We start from the raw sequence: 22903 nt of genomic DNA on the forward strand, positions 1-22903 counted from the left end.
AATTTTTTGAACAAAGGGAACAGATTAAAGGTGAACTAACGTGGATCAGTTCCTGTGCAACATTACATCAGGTAGGCAGAACGAAGATGCAAAGAACTGGGAATAGAGGTACCGCTCCTTTCAAAGCCTTCCGATGAAAATTCTTGAAAAAGATCAAAACAATATCGAAAGCATTGATCCCTACATCTTACCAATGCTAATGTTTAAAAACTGCATTAATCATTTCCCCTTCCACTTCTTTGATTTCAAGGTTAGTAGTATTTTGTTTCTGTAATTTCTTAAGTGAGGCATTTCTTCCTAGTGTAGAGTCTAACTGTTGAAACGACTCAGGACTGACTCGGAAAGGACTGGTTTCTGTCTCCGTGCATAACTCAGGTTGTAGTTGGCGAGAGAACCTGAGGCTTGACAGTGGTCTGCTGGTCCTGAAGCTTGTAAACCACTGCAGGAAAACTGTCAGCATCTTGTTTTTCTGTCTCTGCAGTGATATAAATCCCTATCCTCAGGTGAAAATAACTATCTTTTACTGCAAGGTGTGGTACTGTATAAACCTTTCCTGCTTACACGCAAATTTATATTATCATAATTAGCTGCCCAGGTATAAATTAATTCTATAAATTATAGAAGACAAATGTGTTAAGCAACCATGTTATGTCATATCTATTTAAGCCAAAGTTATGACTTTTTTGTCTTTAGCAAAAATGATTCTTAAAGAAGCTAAACTTCATTAAAAGGCAAAACTTGTAACTAAACAAATTACATGGCCGTATGATTAGAAGCTTTGTAACACTGTTCAAAGAATACTTAATGGTAATGGCACATTAAAATAAGCTTATTGCAAAACAAGTAAATTCTTCACGTCTATCCTCATGTATCTGTTACCACGTGTAAGTGTTTTTTAAAGTGTTCTACCCAGTCCTGTCCACATTGTCCTTTTCAAGGGCAATCACATGTTTTTTATAATCTATTAACTTTTTATCAGTTTAATTAAAAAGCTATGGTAAAAGATACCCACCTTTAGCAAAACATTTCCAACAGCATACCTTTGGAAGATATTTAAGAACTTTTAATAAACATCCAGTTTCATGCCAGGCAATTGCTATGCTGTTTACTTCTATACTCTCCATATGGCTAGCTAAGGTAACATATTAACTTAATATTTGGAATTCACTGATTTTGAGGAGAAAAAAATAAGTTGTCCTCTGTCTACATATTTCAGTCTCTCTTCTATTACAGAAGATTACAAGCCTCAGTTTCTTACATCAGATCCTTTTTTTATTTAAAAAAAACAAAATTTACCCTATTTTCTGTCGGCTTCCAAGCCAGCTTCTTCCCTACTGTTTTATCCTTATTTATCGGTTCACTAGTTGATATTTGCTGTCAAGTGTTAGATATACAGACTCCTGTGAAGCTGTTCTAATTACCGTCCCATGAATCAGTTGTCAAGTGCTGCTTCTAAGTGGCAAGGCCAGCACTCCCCTCCAGGAGATCAAGTGCATCCACTTATCATAACAATAGAGCATAATGTACATACTACACACATGCACCACAAATAGCATTTATCACAGTGCCATGAACATACAAGACACTTCACAAAGACACACAGCAAGAAGAGTCCTAATTCAAGAGGCTTATTATCCAAAAAGCACTAGAGGAAGAATACAGGTGGTAGGGAAAAAAAGGAGACTGTGTTGCATTAATAATGCAGCAAGCAAGATGTTGGAATGCAGTATTTAATACTGACTCATCACCATAACTTTAGTAGACGACACAGAAGTCTCATACCTGTGAAAAACAGTTGCCAGCCCATTTTTAAAGTTCGGATCTGAGAATTTCAGACACACTTCAAATGCTCAAAGCGAAGTACTATGGGCCAAATCTGCAGTTATGTTGCACTGTATAGTTCCAGATGTTGCTATTTCTTTTTAAAAGGTGTCAAAAGAAGCCCTTAGTTACAAGCAATATATAGAAAGTTTTCCCTTAAAAATATTTAAGAATGTTCCATCTTGTTGATAAGTACAAAATGATCACATACGAGAATAGAAAAGAAAATCTATTATCAGCAAATTCATCTGGAAATTAATATAGCTTTCTGTAAGAAAAAAACCTGCATGCTACTCTTCTGCTAGCATAACACACTGCATCTGTTTCTTTAAAGAGATCAGAATACATAGAAATTATCACCAAAGAAAAAAACTTCTAAAACAAAATAAAAAGCATATACCAGATTTGAAACTGTTCTGAGTTTAATCTAAAAGTGCAATACAGCTATACTTACTTATGCTGCTAAGAGAGAGATGTGGGAAGAGAGAGAGAGATGGGAACAAAGCTTTAATATAAAATGGGTGTCCACATAAAAGCTACTTAAAGTTGGTTTTTTGGTTGTTTGGCTTTTTTTTTTTTCAAACAAAGAAAAAAAACATTAAAACCAGACTGATGGCTGTAGGGAGATCTACCACTCTATAAATATGCTTTGCACATTCATTTAAAAAACATGAAACTAGTATAAAGATTAATTAATTGTTCCTAACATTTTACTTAAAATTGAAAGATCAAAACAAGTATAATTATGTTTAAGACATGTTTCTGTAGACAAAGAGCATTAACTCTCTCATCAAACAATATTAAAAAAGTGTTTCAAGTGTTTGTAGGTGATACGATACAGTTATCTGAATTGAGTACCCATTACGCTGAACTTTGCGTTCAAGCGTTTTCAGGATACCTACTGATGTAATTTTATTATATTTTTCTTGTACAACAAATAAAAACGCAGATACATGGATTCCTGCTATCCCTTCCTATATGGACTCATGCTTAACCATGGGTGAAGGCAAGCTATTTCCACTATACGGTTTGTACAGTATCATACACTAAATTTGCAATTAGTGATAGGATACTGACAGAAACAGACTTCTCTGCTGCAGCCTCTACAACAAAAATCCTCCTAGTTCCTAATGTCTACCATAGCTCTGTCAGCAGAAAAGATGCACCAAAATGCGTGCCATGTGGGACACGGGAAAAGATCCAGTTATTGAGAGCGCTGACAATTCTACGTTAAATAATGAAGATCAAAACATTAATTTCAATGTAGTAAAAAGCCAGCCTACTAAAGGGCAATGCAGATAAGCATTTCCTCACCAGTTTTGCACATTGCCATCACCTGCAACTTCAGGTGAACATTCAGATGCCATTGCTGACACAATGAGGTTACTCTCAATCACATACCATAGTTCATATGACAGGCAAAACCCCTGACCAAATACAGAATGAAAAGTTGTTTCCACTCTTGGGGCTGTATGGAGGAAGAATCTGAAAATACAAATTTTCTTGACAATCCTGGAACAGATGTTTTAAACTGATGGCAGTCATGGATTTTTTCAGTTCTGAGTACTTTCGACAACCATTATACGTTCACTTTTGTTCAATCAAACCAATAGCGCCTTTGCTTTCCACCTGTAGTCGAGGTGTCAGAAAGACTGTGTTGTACACCAACAAGAGAAGGAGAATTTAAGACTAGGATTATCAACATATTGGTATTATCGTAACAGATACTGTAAGAACAGTACCATCAGTTCAAGGAGAAAAGTAAAAGGGAAGGGAAATCCTTCAAAATATTAAAATGCTTAGCAACCTCCAAATTACTCTTCTGTTTTGGCAGCAGATGGCTCTTCCCCCATTTTGCATTACCAGCAGCACATACCATGTTTCTACTATTGGGTTTTCTGCTCATGACACCACTACTTATTCTTGTCATCAGAAGAGACTTTCTAGATTTGTTTTTTTAACATTTCAAAATGCATGAAGCTAAATAAAGCCACACAACAGCCTACAACCTACCTTTATGCACCGCAGCATGTTCTATTACAGCGCTTCATTCTATGGCATGTGGCATGCCTGTCGCTGAAGTGTAAAATACAGCACAAGCTGGCTTTTCAGCTGTGGCGTGCTTTTGCCGAGAGACTGGAGTGTGACACACTTTCCACTTCACTGAGACATACCGCATGTTACAAAACATAGCTGTCCCATCACATTTCGAGTTAGTTAATATAGGAAGATTAGCGGCATCTCAAGAGATTTGTTTATCTACAAGGCTTACTTGACCATAGCTGTCGCTGAAGAAAAATAGATCTGGAGCTCCACTTTTCAGATCAGAATAAATTTTTGTTATATTCTGGACTAGATTTTCTTCTTGTGTGTAACCAAAAAGTCCTTTTATACAAAAGGTATGAAACTGCACTGGCCATCCTTGATCATGCTATGAACATATGCTTAACTGGAAAAAAGTTTTTATAAATCCTGGAGAGCATAAGCAAATATTAACTTCCGAGTAGAATACAACTGCATTTCTGTCATACATCTATCAAAGATTAATGTCTCTGTGATTAGCTGATTAACTTTATAATCTGGTAGATGTGTTTCCTTCAAAAATATAGAATGAAATAAACTTAAGAGTTGTCTTGTCCTTCTTCTTAGTGTCAAATGAAGCAGAATTCACCACTGAAATAGATGCATGCAGTTTGTATTGTAATACATCCTACACTGATCTTCAAGATCATACAAGATGGACCAAAATAAAAAATGTAGAAACTTTGTGCATATCAAGAGACAGATGCACGTCACAGCTTAATAGAAAAATATCAGATTTCTGGGAGCATAACACAGAGCAAAATGATGCTGAAATATCTCAGCTACAGCCAGATTTCACCAAGAACCCAAACAGAGCGTTTTGTGGAGCCACTTACATCCTTACAGCCCCAGATTTTACAAATTGCCACTATGTATAAGACTCCAAATCAATACCAAAGTTTTTTTCTTTATTTTGAGTCGTTATTTATTGACAGTACTTTCTGATCAATGGCATATCAGAAGATAGCATAATTAACACAGATGGCAGTTGATTATTGCAGCATATGTACACTAATTCTATATGAGAGACATTGTTACATTTAACAAAGTCAGAATTCTACCAAAAGCTAAAAACAATTTAAACTGAGAGTCAACAGAACTCATTGTTCTGAAGTGCACTACAAAGCTTCTTCAAAAACACGAACCAAATCTTTGCTCAGCTATTGCAAGTGTCATGTTCCTCTGCAACCTGTGTAAGTTAAAGATTCCATCTCGTATGTGACTCAATACTCAAAAATCAATATTAAAAGGTGTTTTTACCTGCAACTGTTAACGTGGTGAAAGTATTATGAAGGTCCAAATATTTTATCCTGTTGATTCTTGTAACAAATTTCTTTAGATTTCAGGTTTTTTTCTCTTCTGTGCTTTATTTTATGGTTCATGGTTCTGACAGGCCTATTGGCATCTTCTCATCTCACATGTAATCACCACCACCAAAGGCCAAATTAAGCAAGCAGCTCCACGCCCACCTGCCCTGTCATCCCAACCCCCATGCAAAACCACTTCTGGGATTCAACGTTAAAGACAAAACCCTGTACCAACCTGTTATATTTGAAATAGGTTTGCCATTGGTGTCATTAACAACATAAGCAGAACCTAATGGGATTGTGTATACACTTCATCACCTCTGTATTAAGTAGGCTCTCTACCTCAAATTGCATGACAGCAAGGCATCTTTCAGTTGCTTACAAGTCTACTAAAACTTAATTGGTTATATGCTAGTATATGGCTCGAATTACAATTTTTGAGAAGCCTGAAAACAATTCCATTTTCAAGAAAGAACTAAAGCGCTTTAGAGTGCAGATGATTGAAGTTGAGCAGAGATAAGCTTAGATTTTATGGTTAAGGCACTTGAAAAGTGCTGTGAACAACAAAGCCTCTACGAGGTTCTGGTCACATCAGGTAGGCCAAAACTTTCACAAGTGCCCATTAATTATATGTTCTTATGTCCTACTTGATTTAATTTCTGACTTGACATATAGCAGACCATAATCTTCAGACATGCAGAATTTTCACTGTAACTGAACTCACTGAAAGCTGGTTTGAAGATATGAAATAGTACCTGAAAGTAAGTACTCTGAACAAGGAGCCCCGGGAATAGCAAAACCAATAGTCTGTTTTTCTTTAACCTGGCCTTAAGGTTGAGATTCTATAGGAATTGTTTAGCGTCAAAAAGAGTTAGCTTATGTTATAGTCTTTCTCCCAGTGAAGCAGCCGATACAACCACCTCCTTTACTGGATCACTTTTCATAACATTTGGAGGAATTTCTTAGTTAAATGCAGCTGATACTTCCAGGAGGAATTACAATTGCTAAGGAAAGGCACGCAGAAATACTGCATTCTCACCACAGAGATAGCCACCTAATAACAGCAGATGCTGAAATGGGAGATACGGTCCCTCAAATTGTGCAGGCAAAATTGATTAAAACTCTTAGTGTTATTTTATTAATGCCTCATCTGTAAAATGATAATTATACTGTACAAATATTCTATTAATAATTTAAATCAGAATTAATTTTAAAAAGAAGTTTGTGAGCAACTATCCAAAAACACAGTAAGGGGTCTCCTCAGGTGATATTCTGAATATATTACCTAGTCAGAACATAAAGAAAGAATGGATTAAGCAAGATCTTTTTTTAAGAACATGCCTTACAGCTTTTTCATAAAAAAGGAGCCTTCTATATCTCTATTTCGAATTACTGAAGAAAAATCTACTGTATTATACATTTTAAATTACTTATAAATTTAAAATCCTAAAGCTAACAAAATATATTCATTCTCCTTCAAAAATAGATCAGAACTAGAGAAAAAGAATAATTATGTCAGATTTTTTTAATGGATTCTACTTATTGTTTTTTAATTGTGTTTTTCCTCACTTCAGAGATTTAAAAGAATCTAATCCATACATGAATGCTTGAGCTCAAACTCCCTTGACTTTTCCTCTGTATATTAAATATTACTGAAGGAAAGAAAGAAAGAAAAAGGACAAGAAGGACTCCAGAAAGACCACTGTAAGACAGAAAACGGCATTTAGTAATAGATGCAAAGTTCAAATGCCGTCGAGTTGTAGTGAATTACACAAGTGGCAGCAATTGTGTAACAATACAGATACAAGGGCTGTAAGTTAATGCAGTTTGTTAATTAGCTGCCCAAGCTACGAGCATGAAGTGACAGTTGTTACTTAGAAAAACCCATATTAAATAGCATCATCTTTGAATTGAGAACTCCGTATCTGATGGTGTTAGTATCCCCAGAAAAAGAGAACAACTTAAATCATCCTGAAAGTTCTAACTATTTTGCAATGTACTTTAAATCCTTCTTGCAGTGTATAACATAGGAATAACCCGAAAACTTATAAGAAAAGAAAATATAAGCCTGAACTGTTCTCTGGGTCTATGTCACTTTGATTTATAACAGTTATTTCTAAGACAGACAAAAACACACAGATGCAAGCAATTACTCTATTTTTGTAGGCAACAAGTGAGGTGGGTGGTAACTGAGAAATTTTGAAAAATCCTGTCACAATATTCCGTTTTTTCTTAAGTAACCCTCATCACACAACAAACGCTCGCCACATCAGAGACTTTCCAGGGCCTGAAGGGCCACTTTGATTCCAGACCGCTGCAGGCATTAGTGGGGACGTAATTAGGGTAAAAAGTTCAACCACAGTTCCATGTCTAGAGTGCTGCCAGAAATAAATTTCCTCTCATTCACTGGTTTCTACTGTACCCTCCCTGAGAAACATATTGAAAACACATTTATCTTTGTAGAGTTTGTTCCTCTTCTAATTAACTTTATAGCGTTTACAGTATTTAATAATTTAAAGTGGAATTTAAAGTGGCCCTGGAACCAGCAGCTTTGCCTGTAATGGCGCTGTGCATTATCTTTTCCCTGTAGTGCTTCTTTTGACAAGTTACTCAAGGAAGGTATGTGCTCCAGCTGGTTTTATCTGGCTGTGCATTTAGCAAACGGCTACTTCCTTCCCTCCATCTCCTCCCTGCATCATTACACGCACGGGGGGTTGGAACAGCAGTAAAATGAAACTACGCCTCAGCTCGGAAATCTGCTCTCCCAAGCCGCCACGCTATCCCAAGGATCGCTTAGAAAAAGGTTTATCTTTTTACAACTTAATAAATCAAAGCTTTAGAAGGTCAACACTACCCATAGTTCTCACCAACTGGTCAAAGTTTGACCCCAAATACTCATTTTCTTCCTTCCAGTTTTGATCCAAGATTAACAGCTTATTATAGTTCAAAGGTTATTTCTTACTATAGTTCACTCAGACAAACATTTGGTATATCAGAAGAACACCAAATCTTTCCTACCCTCAGTATTTACAAATGGAAACACTACCTTATTCCATTAGAGCTGTATCTCCTAGCATTTTAATCTGTGAGAAAATTCACAGAATTACCAGTAAACATTACTTCATCATTGCAAAAATAGTTGCAGTACATTAATATAATTATAGAAACAAGTTACAAGAAGAAATTCTAGGATCTGAAGAGCTCTTTTTAAGATGAAGAACGTTGCTATCTTTAGCACATAACGTAACAATCAAATCCAACATCACTAAAAGGAATTTAAACTACTTTATTCAGGGGTTGCGTCTCTCAGGATCTTAAAAGCTACCACACAACCTGTTAAGACTAAACTGATTTTTCCTACAATAACCAGAGAGGATAATGTTTTTCATCTGCTCGAACGGAAGGAAATCTTTGCAAGGCAGCTGATAGGATGGCACACTCTGCAGTTATTGATGCTTTACAGTTTTTCAACAGCACAGAGCCTTTGGGACTCAATCCCTCAAAGATAACAGAAACAAGAGCTTTACCCAACGTAAAAGGCTCTACTATACTTTTTAGAACAAAAACAATTAAATTAAGTTTGCTCTTTAGAAATTTAAACTTATACATCCTTGACAGTCTTCAAAAAATAAGGCTGGGGAGAAAAAAATATGACCGAATTTTGCATAGTCTTCAATAAAAGACCACAAATATTTAACAAACTTCATGAACTCTATTTCATGTTGTCCAATACAATTGAAAATCATAACCATCTGTCCAACCCATTTTTACATGTGATTTGAAAAAAACACGCTGTATTTTATCTTGAGTGGATACACCCTTTACATGCTCAATTGCATGATTCAGTCTCTGGCATAGCCAGGTGAGTCCACAGCTAACCACTGCATTTGCAATGGCATTCCAGTAAAAATATTCCGGGGGGAGTTAGTCTGAGCAGTGTGAGAACTGTGAACAAGAACTTCATTCATCATAGCCAATTTCCTTCTCTTGGGTGATCCTTCCAGAAAGCTTTGCTGTTTGTCTCTGACAAATCATTTCACAGCTAGCTAATTTTAAACATTACAAGCCACAGACACTTAGAACTGGACAGTGGATTTTAGCATTAACTAGTTACTTTGCCAGATAAGGAATGGGGTCATGTGATATTAAAATATTAATGTGAGACAATATTAACGCTTTAATTGCATTGTCTGTTCTTACTCAGGCAAAGCTGCTTTTTACCTAAACCTTAACACTCCCATAAACACATTCCTGAGTTAAACTTGTGTTAAGGTTAGTAGGTTTTAATGTACAGTAGCCACGTTAATAAAGCATGCTTCCTGAAAATCTGCTGCCAGTTGATTTGCCTTGTAAATTGATCAGCAGGCAAAAAAAATTGCTAGCTAAAGCTATACATTTTGTTTGCTCCTCCTTCTTTAACTTACCCTTATTTCCTTTCTCCTCCCATGATTAAAAAAGATTACCTTTTGCTTCTCATGCCCTTAAGTGACCTCCATCCAATTCTTCAAGTCATACAAAATTCTCCATCACTTGCCGTCATTAAATTAATGTGTCTTTCTAAAAATATATGCTAGAAACCTGACACATGCTATGGGCTGGCTGCATAGGTTACTGATTGAGGTCCTTTACTCTCTATAATGTAGAAGGTTGGAAAGTCTACTGCTTCAAACTCTTACTTTTTAATCTTCTATAACTGATCTTTCAATTAGCTATACTCATATAGTTACCTCATTATCATACATGCCTACATAAGATTTTGGCATAAATTCCTAATCTTTTATGCATCTGTATTTGGCTATTTGGACAAAGGACAAGTGCACCAAAGTGTCAAATACTTTTGTAAGGATGGCTTAGAGATCTGGGTTGCATTTCAAGGAGATCTTCAAGATTCCCCCCGCTCCCCCATCTCCTGCCTTAATGATTCATTAACAGAAGATGAAATATTGCTATCCAGAAACATGGCTGTTGGGACAAATCACTTATAGGATTTCTACCTTCTTTGTTTTGCTCCGTTAAAAGAGGGATGGGCAACAGAATAAAGCATTATAGCAAGCGAGCGAGACCACAGTTCATGGCTAACCAGCTTCAGCAGCAAAGCTAACCTAAGAAATTCCTTCCTCTGTGCTCATTCCCACCTTCATGCTACAATTGATTACATTCTCAGATGCACCTTGCAATTTTGCATGCTATTGTTCATAAACCAGGTGACTGAAATAGTCCATATCATTAAAAAATAAAATTGGAGCATTATTTTTTACTTGGATTATTTCTGTCATCTCCTTTACTGTATGGTTCTACAACCAGCTGAAGTGACACAGCCCAGGGATGCAGAAAGCAGCAGCACAGAGGCAGCAGCACAAGAGGACGAGGTGAGTAGGAATTCGGAGCTGTCTTTGCTGCTAGTCAGTGAACCACAGAACTGTGGTCTAAAGCCTACCCTGCTGTAAGCCCACAGCTGTACTGATACAACCCTTTAGCTAGACTGGGATGCATTTCATTACAAGAATTTTGTCCCTTATAAACTGCTTGGCTAATAAGGAAAACAAAAACAAAATCTTTAGAGTAGAAACAAAGCTTGGTAACTCATAATTAAGCATGATGGAGTAAACACTTGAGTCATCAGAACACCTGGCATTTGAGGAAAGGTAGATGCTAGGGTTGATAGTATTTAAAGTGCTCAGTACTCAGGAGAGGTGTTTCATATGTAAGACACTGCAATTACTCATCTCTGTCTCCCCTGTCCCCTTCTCCCTTCCTCTGCACCTACACACACTTCCCCCCCCCCAGGCAAGGTCACTTCTGTTTTGTTAGCTTTCTTGTTACCTATAGAGTATTCTGAACAGCAGATTTGCAAATCACTCTCAAAACCGTGATTGCTTTCTTAATAATCTAAAATAAAACAAAATTATACTGGTCGATTTCCCCTTAAACATCTCCATTAGCTAAAATGAAGCATTTACTTAAAGATATCAGTACATTTACATTTGACCAGAACAAAAAACATGTCTAATTTGTTTTGGACCTCTGGTGTATTTGAAGGTGGTCTACAGTATGTTCCAAACTAGGGTTTCAACAACCCATATAAGGAAAACAGGAATATATTTCCATTTAACATAATTGGTCTTATCTAGTTATCTTTCAACTGAGTAGCTCCAAACAGCACACATTGACTAGTTCTGCCATGCAGTTTTGTGGCCACCACTACTACTTTCTTTTTTCTTTTTTTTTTTTTGGGGGGGGTGTGTGTGTGTGTGTGTGTGTGTGTGTCTGTTCACTTCACAGATTACTAATCTTGATGTTTCACCACCTAGAAAATTCATTAATATGTACCAAAACCCATCAATGCATTTTGTGTGTGTATAAAGATTTGTTTATCTTATCACCAAGAACAAAGTAAGCATGCCTCTACAAAACTCCACAAAAACAAGATTTATGCAGATGTTCTCTCCTTTTTGGTTTTCCTTTAATTTGCAAATCTTGTAATCTAAGACTGAAGCAACATCTAAACCAGCATAGTAGTATCAGCCAAAAACCACAATCTGCTTCCCATTTATGTGTCAAGACTGCATCCTTTTGGGGGGCTGCAAAAACTATTGTTTTGAAAAGCTTATATAGTGAAACCATGCTAGACATTTCAGTCATTTTACTAGATAGAAAATTTGACTTTTAAAATAGAAAAATGTGTGTACCGAAAGTTAGTCAGAAACTCAGATACAAGGCAAAAGTTTAGAAAACACAATTTCATCTTCCCTGGTAAAATACTCAGTGTGGGGAATACAAGGTTTGAGATTAGTGGCAAATCTCTCTCTACAGAATTTTTACATACAGCAGGTGCCAGAAATTAATTTCAAAGTGCAAATTAAAATTTCAGATACACTAAACTTTTTTAAAGCAGGTTCTCGACCATGACTGTCACAAAAAATTTCAGATTTAAAAATTAAGAAATATTAAACTGAATGTTAAGACCTTAATACTGATATTCAAAGGAATGTAAGTTTTATCAGCATATATTATATCAATGACTACTGTATTAGGTTACATTACGAAAGAGATGCAACTCTCACACCAAGTTACCCAGAAGTTGATTTCCAAGTTAATATGTTGTTAAATCTGTGAGAGACATACTAAAAATTAACAAGATATTTTTAGACCTGTCAAAAATCTGTCATTCAGTAAAACATTAGGGGATCTCCAAGGTAAAACTACTGTATTTCTAAGTTACCAAAGAGATCTTTCACTGTGTAAATTACAATGAAAAAAAATCAGGAATGAAACAAATCTAAACGTTGATTTTAGGCAAACGTTATTTTGCATAAAGTACTTTTATATTCATCTTTGCTTCACAATGAAGGAAAGCAGTCCTAGCATATTATCACAGACAAAATTATTCATTAATTTCTTTCCATTAAAGTACATGATACATTAGAGGCATAGCGAAAAATACTGAAGTTATTTAATGTAAGTGATATTTTTGAGGTTATTATTTCATGACTACTTGAAAATTCTTTGGATTCCAGGTTGACAAGTGTTCTACATTAAAAAAATACCTTTTTATCATATTTCCCTCATTAAAGTGTATTTACTTTACAGCTAAAGGAAAAGAGAAGAATTTCCTGACGGTAACCACTAATGCAGACTAGTGGTCAGAACCAGGAAATCCCAGCTCCTAACTTGAACGTGTCAATATCTCATTGATACAGTCCTAAACGATAAAATACTATGAAATGACAGTGCAGTGGATCTAGATAAAAACTACATTCGATCAGATTTGTATTACTTTAACGGTTTAGCATCTTTAACACTTAAACTTGCTCATGTAATTTTCGTACCTGCCGAATTCAAATTTCTCAAAGATTTCTATGCATTTGAATATATGTACATGGGTCCATAAAAATCACAAAACATATCAACACATTTGTGAGTACAATCATTCATCTGTCATGCAGAACTGTGTACGCACAGTATTAATAGCTCTAACACATACGTTTTCTTACGGTCAAGAATAGCATATGATAATTTACAGCAACTCCTAAACTGTAACGAAGAGTTAATAACTGACTGAGGTTTTATCATAAGTCAGGTATAAATTGCATTTATTCTTCACCTTCCATCCAAAAAATTAACAGCTTCAAAGCACTTTCTAGAAGAGCTACTGAAAATGGATTCTATATAAAAGATTGCCAGGGAAAAGAATTTAAATTAGAGTATTGCCTCCAGATACAGCAGGGTTCAAAAATATTCTTCAACGATAAGCCATGGTGCCAGCCACCAAATCTTCCAAAATGTTAACCATGTCCCTTATTAATAACAGATAACAACAAAAACTTATTTGGAAATGTCAGAATTACCAGGGATGTTCCAAGAAATGAGTCAAAATAGCTGCAAATTTAAGCACAGCAACCAGAAGTCAGAAATTTTGAAGAATTGCTAGGGAAAATCCAAACAATGATCAAGGCTGAAGAAGTGAAACTTTTTTTCCCCCAGAATCATTCTCCTTGGGAAATTATTCTGACAGATTTTAGACAATAACCTGGGTAAAATTTGAACGAGAGAAAGCCAGAGGACTGTTGGGAGTAGCAGAAGCACTTCAGGAGGTCACACGTTTCTCCTCTAAAAAGTGACAACCTGGTGTCCCAATGAGGATGGGAATAAGGGCAGGGGGGCTGTGCTGGTGGAATTGTTTTCTTTTGAGACTACTCCTTGCAAAGATAAGGACATTGGCCTTATTGTCATAACCATGTCCAATCTCATGCAGTTTATATTAAAGAAAGACAGTGTAGTTTAATGCATCAGCGTAACGGATTGCGTGTTGGAAGACTTGGATTTCACTTCTGGATCTGCTTTGGACTAGCTGCCTTCGAGAAAGTCATTCAGTTTTTCAGACACTCTGTTTACCTTTCTGTTCAATGGGAAATATTTTAGTGGCAGTACTACATCATTTTACTGATTATTTCACCTGCCATTTCAGTAGACAGAATAGGCCTCCTATTCCCTGCACATTTTCAGTAGGGTGCTGACAGCTGCAGTATTTCGTGCCATAGCCAGCATAATCTCCAAAGTAGGTGAGGAGATGACTGTAGTGAAGATACCAAGTGCTTTGGAATAAATGCTCTAGAATAAATGTAGTATTTTCTTCAGATACATGATTAAACAAGGTATATTATCTGTCCACAACCATTAGATATACAGGAAACGACGTTAAGCACAAAACCTCAAGTTAAGAACAGAACTAAAATTGTGATTCAGGTTCAGAGGCCATTTGTAACACAGTTATTTTAGTGTTCTACACAAATTCTTCTTTATGCATAACAATCATTACAGAAATGTAATCAAATGATCTATGAATGTAACAGAAGAAAAAACAAGTGTGACACTTGAGCCAATTTAAAAGGAGTGACTCCAGTTGAGGGCAAACTATCAAAGAAGTCTTAACCTGAAAGCTACTGACAAAATAGGTGATTTGCAAAGACTCTTTCAAAAATAACTTGCAGTGAACAGTAAATGTAGAAAAGTGTTTCAGAATTTTCTGTTGAAGGTTTTATTTGAGAATAAACTCATTCTTTATTAAATAGGTAAACAAGAGTCTGTAGCACAGTCTTTTTTTTAATGATGTGCTAGTCTTCTGGTCACAGTGGAAAGCCTCATTTAAAATCTTCTATTTGCAGATATTTAACTACTGACAAGTAGTAACACAAACCTATCCATTCATTTTGAAAACATAGGAGCTTTTTTTTTTTGTAGAAAAGCAGAAGCTACCAATAATCTTTGAATTATTTTTCATTAACTGAGGAATACAATAACACAGTGAAAATAATGATCCTTATAGTTTTTTCATTTCTCAGATATCTCAGCTTCTGAAGCCAGGGTAAGAAGGAAAGTTTTCTTCGATCCAACATATCCTTCGCATATATAAATACACTGTTTGGATTAAGACAGAAACTCCTACAAGAGCAGTATTTGCATCTCTGGTTACATGCACTCTTATTTAGAAAAAGTTATTCAAGAGATTACATACACTTACAGAGCAGGGAAAAAAGGAGAAAAGTCACTATAAACAGTTTTGCAAGTTGTAAACACATCAATAGAAAGACATTTCACTTCTCTGCCCTACATGGGTTTTGTTTTAAACATTTAAGGTAGGTAACATCAATATTCTAGTTTAACGCAGTAATAATACATACAGAGAAGTTTACAGAGACTTGATAGTCTTCCTCCATACCCAGAGTAATGAAATTCTTAATTGAAAAAGGTGGGACACAGAATTACTCTTACTACTGTAAGAAGATTTACTTTAACTGTTCAGCCTTTGAATCGCTGTGTAGAGGGTTACCCTTGAAAAGCCAATATTTTCCCGTAGGTATATAGATATAAATCCTTTGCATCGTCTGAATCAACGAATCAAACAGACGTACAGTATCTTAAGGCCCTCTTTTATAAGAGGATTGATACAACAGTACTGTCCAGAGAGCACAAGACAAGATTGTTAACTTACTTTTCTATCTCAGAGAAGTAGATTTAACATGTATTTGGCTAATAAACAGTGAGCAGCTGTAACAATGAAATTGCTTGGTGCTTGTAATTCATTTGGTATATGACTGCTGCTTGAAAGCCTCTTTTAATTACTTTGAGACACAGATTGCTTTAGAGACTTCTCAATAATAATTCTGACCAGGATTAATATCAGAAAAGGCTAATCATAAAATTGTGATTACACCGAGAACAAAATAAACTTAAAATACCTCTTCATCTATTTTATATCAAGAGTCTCTATTTTTTATTCCTTTTAAAAAGCTTAAGTCATAGGCAAATGTGCGCTGACACACTGAAAAAACTTTAAAAGCACTTCACAGTGTTATCCCACGAACAAAAAAGGAATAGAGCTTTAAAGATGTAATCTACTGGGGTTTTTTAGATGACATTACAATATATATATAATACTTTATTCATGAAAAATATTCTTACCCAGAAGATCCAATGCTTTTGCACACACCAAGAAGAGGCCGCTTCTCAGAAAAATTATCACATTTCTGAGCACCTAATGAGAGGGAAAACAAAAGAAAAAGCAAATCACTATGTACTGTTTGTGTTACCTTTCAGAGTACAGGTGTGCATGTTGTGGGGGCCCAATATATTGGAAGGATATTGAATATGTAATACAAAACTCACAGCCTGTACAAGATTAGTGACAGAAATACAAATAACAGGCAGAGTTATGAACACTGGAAGAACTGTTTTTGAAAGCAATGGCAATGAGTAACAAAACAAGTAGCAAAGTTTGGCCAGGATTTTGGAGTTATTTTCTATTCATTTCAGTTGGGGTTAAGGATTCTGTAACTGTAACAAGTAACACTTGCTCATTTTTCATTGTTTTATACAAGTTGTCTGTAATAAGGCTGTCACCAACTCTGCGTGGGTTTCACACATTGGTTTCCAATTTATTCTGCTGAGGTGGAAATCAAGTATAAGAGTGTTAACCATAAGAGCGCAGCGTAAGAGCAGCCACTCTCTTTAGCACGTGACAAGCCGGGCTGCCAGTGTTTGCCCAAAGCATGGCCATGCTTACAGCCCATGCCCTGTGCCTGAGAAAACACAAGATTAAATTCAAAATAGTCTTCAATAAGTTCCGCCACCAAGCGATTTAAGCCTTCAAGAAAGCAACCTCCAGCAACTTCCAGCGAGACTCAGGCTACGCCTGCTGTTCACTGAAAGTGAAACCAGAACTCTAACAACAAATCCAATCTACTTTTAAGATCAGCTTCACCACGTAACACCAGCATAGCCCCAGCAGCAGAGTTCGGCATGGGCTCATCCTCTGCTCTAATTCAGCCGCTGAGACAGTTCTGCCTGCCCGGGGATCCATGCACGCCGCCACCGCTGGCACCAGAGCTAGGTAATTAAAACCAGCCCTTTGTCTTCCCAAATTCCAGTCACACCTGCACTCCAGAACCATCAAATTGTTAAATATGCCACACTCCTTAAAATGGTATTTTTAAAAGCTTTGAAAAACTTCACCTTATTGCTAAACAGAAATAAAGCTAAAATTGAGTCAAAAAACTCCCTTCTACTTGTGAACAATGTTTTACTAAATTCCAGGGTATGTTTCTACCCAACTTAAATAATAGAATAACAACGAACAAAACTACTAAGTTTCCTCCGTTTTCTTTCAACTTTTGCCTTTTTAATTATCTATCTATAGGTATGTATGTATGTATGTGGTGAATAATGGAATTTTATTTTTTTCCTCCATTAGACAGCAAACCCTTTGATCTATAAAGAGTATTAGTGATATACTCTGTTCAAAATTTAATTCACAAATACTGGTGTAGCTGCACTAAATCAATTATTCAGAAAGGCACAACAATTAACAATATACATTTTCACATAACAGTCTCTGTTAATTATTAATAACTCAGGTACATGCAATTAATTTGTAACAAAAACTGTTCAGTACTCTCATCTGTACAAGGACAAGTCTTCCCTCCTACACATTCGGGTATTTATAAAGTCAAATGGGTCACATCAATAATTTCACCATCAACAATAGTTTTACAAGTAACCCAAAACAGCCAAATGTATTTTCCTTTTATTCCTATTATTTCAAGGGCTTCTATGAGTCATACCTGTACTGTATGTACTGACCTGTAAATTGATAAATGAAACATATAGTCTTCTTAAGAATCTGGCAACCAATTTGTTTTCTTCATTACAAGTAACAGATGAACTCCATTTGTTTCTGTTCACTTAGCTAGTCTCTCAGCATTAAGGGTGAAATGCTGACTACCAGGAGTTCTGACATTGATTTAAGTGGAGCCAGGATTTTACCTTAAGTATTTAACTAGACTTTTTTTTTTACTAGGATATATTAGAAATATGAATTCATATGTTTCTTTATGGTCTAGTTCTAAGTTTAATGACAAGGAAGGGGGAGCAAGGGGAAGAAAGGTGGTGGGGAATACAGGCAAACAACTGCACAAAATCAAAAGGAATACCAGTGTTTAATATCCACGATACAGATTTGCAAAATTTGTACAATAGGTGCTTAAACTTCTGATTTCATTCTGTAATGACTGAGGCCCTCATTTAAAAAAAAAATCCATTTTCTACTTCAAATATATACTTTCAGAACGTAAATATTAATACTGTCGAAAAGGATCATTATTTTGAGGACTCTGCAGGGCATTAAATCAGGTTAATAGCGGTCCCATTCATGAGATTGCAAAAAGCGACATGTGTTGTTCTCTGCAATGCTTAATGGAGTCAGCAACCCTTTCTAGTTCTGCGGTGGGATTTAATCTTCCAAGTTGCGGTGGATTAATTTTTATTTGTAAAATTGTGTTTATTTGCATGTACGATATACTGACGTCGTACACACTTGCTCCACACAGTGTTTAACAAAATGCAGCAGGATGATTGAAATGAAACACCGCTAGCTAAATCCCTCAAATACAAAAAGTATTGAAATCCTGTTGCAAAGTCTTTTTCTTAAACTCCTTTTCTTCTAAATCCTTTTAATTCTGTCATATAACACTACAGCATTTATAAAAAGCTGAAAATCCTGACAAATCACACAATTAAAGTAATGAAAACTGTCCTTCCTGCCAACAAGGCACCACCTTATCTACAGCTCCATTTAGCTAAATGATATATGGTTTGGGTTTTTTTTAAATCTAACTTCAGTTAGTATATTTAAAACTGAAAAAAAATACCTGTGGCTAAATGAAATTTCATACAAATCATCATTTAGAACATTATGAAGTCAAAAGGTTATCCACACATAAGCTCAAAGCAGCTTATGTACTGTACTTCTGATGAAACTGTGAATAGATATCTCTTGGGCCTACTAAGGCCTCTCAATAATGCCAATAACAACAACAACAACAGCAGCAGCAGCACACCTTTTTGAAGAAGCTAAATGAAACCACGGTCATTTTCACAGGAACTCAAAAGCCACTCAAACCTATGAAAAGTACCCTCGTTTCCCCTTGCGTAAGAAATACACTGTATAAATGTCAAATTCTGACCTATTTAGCAATAGCATATATGCACGATGGAGTATATTTTTCTGGTATGTAATTCCACTGATCAAGTTCCATCACAGCCATTTAACAATGCAGTGCATCTCCTGTTCAACTAAACCCCTCTTATTTCTATCTGTTACTTGAAAATTGTGTTGCATTTGGGGTCCTGCCCCATGTCAGTGTAGTAGCCAACCAGTATCTGGAAATGCATTAGGCCACATGGCTGGCATTCACTACGTACGGTTTTCACTCCCTATTTTCCTTCTTTCTTCCAGGAGAAAAAAAAAAGGAATCTTTCCTAACATTTCTTAAACACTACTATTTTGTGTCTGCTTTCTTACTGGACACAAATGCAAAAAAGCATACATGCTACTTGAAACAGAATTGAAGAGGTTCAGGTCAGTCCTAAAAATAGTCTATGAATTCTTCCCTCAGCTTCAGGGTAGCGTCTATAAACACTCCATTTCCTGCACAGATAAGCTCTAACTGCACTACTCAATATCATGCCTGATCAGTGGCGCTGCGACTGCTGTCCTCATCCCAGACCTTCAGGTGCTCCTTTAGGATTAATGTTCTAGACAGTGAGCATCATATTACTCTATATATCTCCTTTAACTCCCAGCATCATCCAGACATTTCAAGTTTCAAAGTCCCTCTCCAATACCTGCATCATCATACCTGTTTCTTGCATCCCCCCCAACATGTCACCCTAGAACCCCTTCAACTCCAGTTGATTTCCACATCTCCTGCCTCTTCAGCCCATTCCACCCTCCCATTTCTGAGATGACAAGACAGCAACGTTGCAAGAAGCAACGGTGGCTGGAGAACATTATCTTGGTAGTTCTGTCAAAGAGACAAGGCTATGCATGTTTATAGGAAGTTGTTTTTCATTCTGCACAGCACCATAGTTTTATTCTCTGATAACTATGTAGCTTCTATATGGAAAAAAAAAAAAAACAGAAAGACCACCTTGAAACATTTGCTAGAGATCAATGTTCCTAGATTCACACAATAATTGAAGACAAATATTTTGATTGAATCTCATGTGAAAAACTTAAAAGACATAGCAGTCTAATATGGTGAAAGTTTAAGGTCTAATAGTCTAAAGTATTGACATGATGTGGCCAGAATTGAAGTGGTGGGATACAGGTCAGTCCACACAGCTTCCAAGAAATTAGTATTTTAGAATGTCATGCTCCAAAATTCTTCCCTATAATATCTATAAAAGGCTTACTTGCTATGCTTGAGAATTCTGTTCTGTAATTTCTATAATCCACACACATTAACATTCATTATACCATAACAACCCACATAACAGTTACAGAACACCAAAACTTAAATGCACACCTGCATGACCCACTGACACCAATCCAAATCTAGCTACCAACTGCTACTGCTTGTTCAGCTTGTAGGGCTAGTTCCTCCACTATACAAACTGTGCAATTATTTTGGCCTTCAGGGACTTAAAACCACTAAGCCACCCAAGTGGTTGAATACATACAAAACTCACATCTGCCTTCCTTTAGAAAGCAACCTAAACATTATAGTTCTTTTAAGTATACCTGCACATAAAGCGGAGTCAGCTTTTGAGGTTCAAATTCTATTTTACCAAAATCAAAGATGTAGGCAGTAGAGTACAGAGATAAATCTGCTGCAAAATTTAAACTTTTAAACCAGTTTTATATTTTCAAATGCAAAACTACATTAATTCTAGTTTTCAACCCTTCATCCATAAGGTTCCCTTGGTTCATAGTTATTTTAAACATAGTACCTCTGATTTCTTTCTTTTATTTCCTTTCTTATTTGCCTTTTTTTTCCCCCCTTATTAGTCAGTTTGACTAAGCAGTCAAATTCATTGAGAGATGTAGGACCATTATATCATCTTTTCTGCAAGCAGCATAATCTAGAAAATGGCAATAAATTAATACAGTTCATTGGAGGAATTTATTTTCATAATGCTGAGACATGGAAATAGGTTTTACAAACAATGACTGATCTAAACTTCAACACACAAGCCTGTCATCACATACCCTTTAACCATGAATTACCACACACAATGCTATTCCTGCAGCTTTTCCTAGTATCTTGATCGACTTTTAAACTATGCAAGCGTACCTTAATAAATGGGATAGCACAAGGCAAAAAGCAGGTATTTGGCCAGGATTTTGTAAAATGACCTGGGATAAGTAATGCAAAATGGGAGACTGTAGCACTAACTCACTTCAGAAAGCAGCAATATTCTGATTTTGTAGGAAAAAGAACAGCAAAGCTATCTGAAGTAAATGTATTTTACTAAGGAAATCCTTAGCACTGATTTCACAAGTATATATGCAATAGACCTCAAAATGAAGTCAAAACACAACAAATTTTTAAAAATACTAGGAGAGATCTGAATCTTTTTTATTAGCGACTTCATAGGTCAAAGAACATACAACTACTACAGAAAACCTAAATAGTATTTTTAATGTTTCCACAAATATCATGGAAATGCTAATCAATAGAGAAAAAGCACAAGAAAAATACAGGAATATCCAAGACAGAATACTGAATAAAACTCAGTATCATTTCAATCCTACAAGTATGTATTCATGCAGTCAGTTACCTCAAAAAAATGAGAATGGCATCATCTAGAGGAAGTGGTGAAAAATTAGAAAACATGTTGAACAAAGAATATGAATAATTCGGTTAGTGTGGCTAAATAGAGCCATTAGGTATTGCATGAGGACATCACAAATTCAAATCATATAAAATGGAGAAGGAGGGAGTTAATACACCCTGATTTTTGCTTGGTTCTCTCACTACCGTTAACTACAATGACGTTATCATCTGTAATTTCCTCTTCACAGAGAACGGTAGCTAAATTTAACTGGCAGAGTTCCAGCTTAGTTTTGTATCTACCATTTAATATTTTCTCCCTCCTAATAATCACAGTGTCACAGAAATTTGTCTTCAAACACATCTTTTTTCCTTTGCATGCTTGTTTTATCTGAAGAGACAGAGAAACCAGTCAGCAACCAGGCACCTGTATACATATAAATAAGTACTAAACTCAATCACAGCAAACAGGTTTGAAAGTGAAGAGCTAGGTGAGTTAAAAAGCCGTGCCAACCAGATGGCTCAGCAGATAATGCCGCATGTGGCACGCAAAGTGCCAGGACTTAGTATTCTTATTTCTAAGACTGACAGCATCCAGAGAGAGATGTTCTCCTATTCTGAATATCAGCTATGCAACTTTATCTCCTCTCTGAAGCCTGAAATTTGGTCACAGTGTAAACCTTCAGTCTCCAAAAAGGCCATTTCTACTGCAAACTGTAGAAAATAATCAAAGGCAACAGTAGATATTCTCTGTCCACAGAGAAGAATAAACATCTACATTTTTCAGTGTTATTTACAGAAATATCTCAACTCTTTATGGACATCTTATCCAGGTTTCAGACCAACCATGCCACGGACACAGAGACATCAAAGTGCTGCAGTGCTGGGCCAGGTCAGGTCTTGCTTGGTTTGTTAGCTCAGACAAAACCCTGCATGAACATTGCAGTATAGCTGCCAAGTCAGAACGGTTCCAGGAGCCATTTAACTGCTCTAGCATGGCACAGAGCCTGAACTAATAAACCTCACCGGATCTGAGTTGGCAGCGAGCGAGGCCAGCTCCAGATACTACACCACATTCCT

The 22903-nt window shown here is 36.1% G+C and overlaps 1 protein-coding gene across 8 annotated transcripts in view; it reads right to left on the minus strand.

Annotated features, from left to right (window-relative positions):
• BCAS3 (breast carcinoma amplified sequence 3) overlaps window positions 1-22903 on the minus strand; it is a 373363-nt gene that overhangs the window by 330861 nt on the left and 19599 nt on the right. For all 8 annotated transcript variants that reach the window (XR_663607.1, XM_009323994.1, XM_009323979.1 and 5 more), the window contains exon 6: window positions 16173-16245. Coding sequence is in view for 7 of the 8 variants with exons in the window: in XM_009323994.1 (XP_009322269.1) it covers window positions 16173-16245 (73 nt within the window). In the remaining variant the exon portion in view is untranslated. The remainder of the gene's footprint in view (window positions 1-16172; window positions 16246-22903) is intronic.

This window comes from Pygoscelis adeliae, unplaced genomic scaffold (genome assembly GCF_000699105.1).
Source record: "Pygoscelis adeliae isolate BGI_AS28 unplaced genomic scaffold, ASM69910v1 Scaffold290, whole genome shotgun sequence".
Taxonomy (NCBI): domain Eukaryota; kingdom Metazoa; phylum Chordata; class Aves; order Sphenisciformes; family Spheniscidae; genus Pygoscelis; species Pygoscelis adeliae.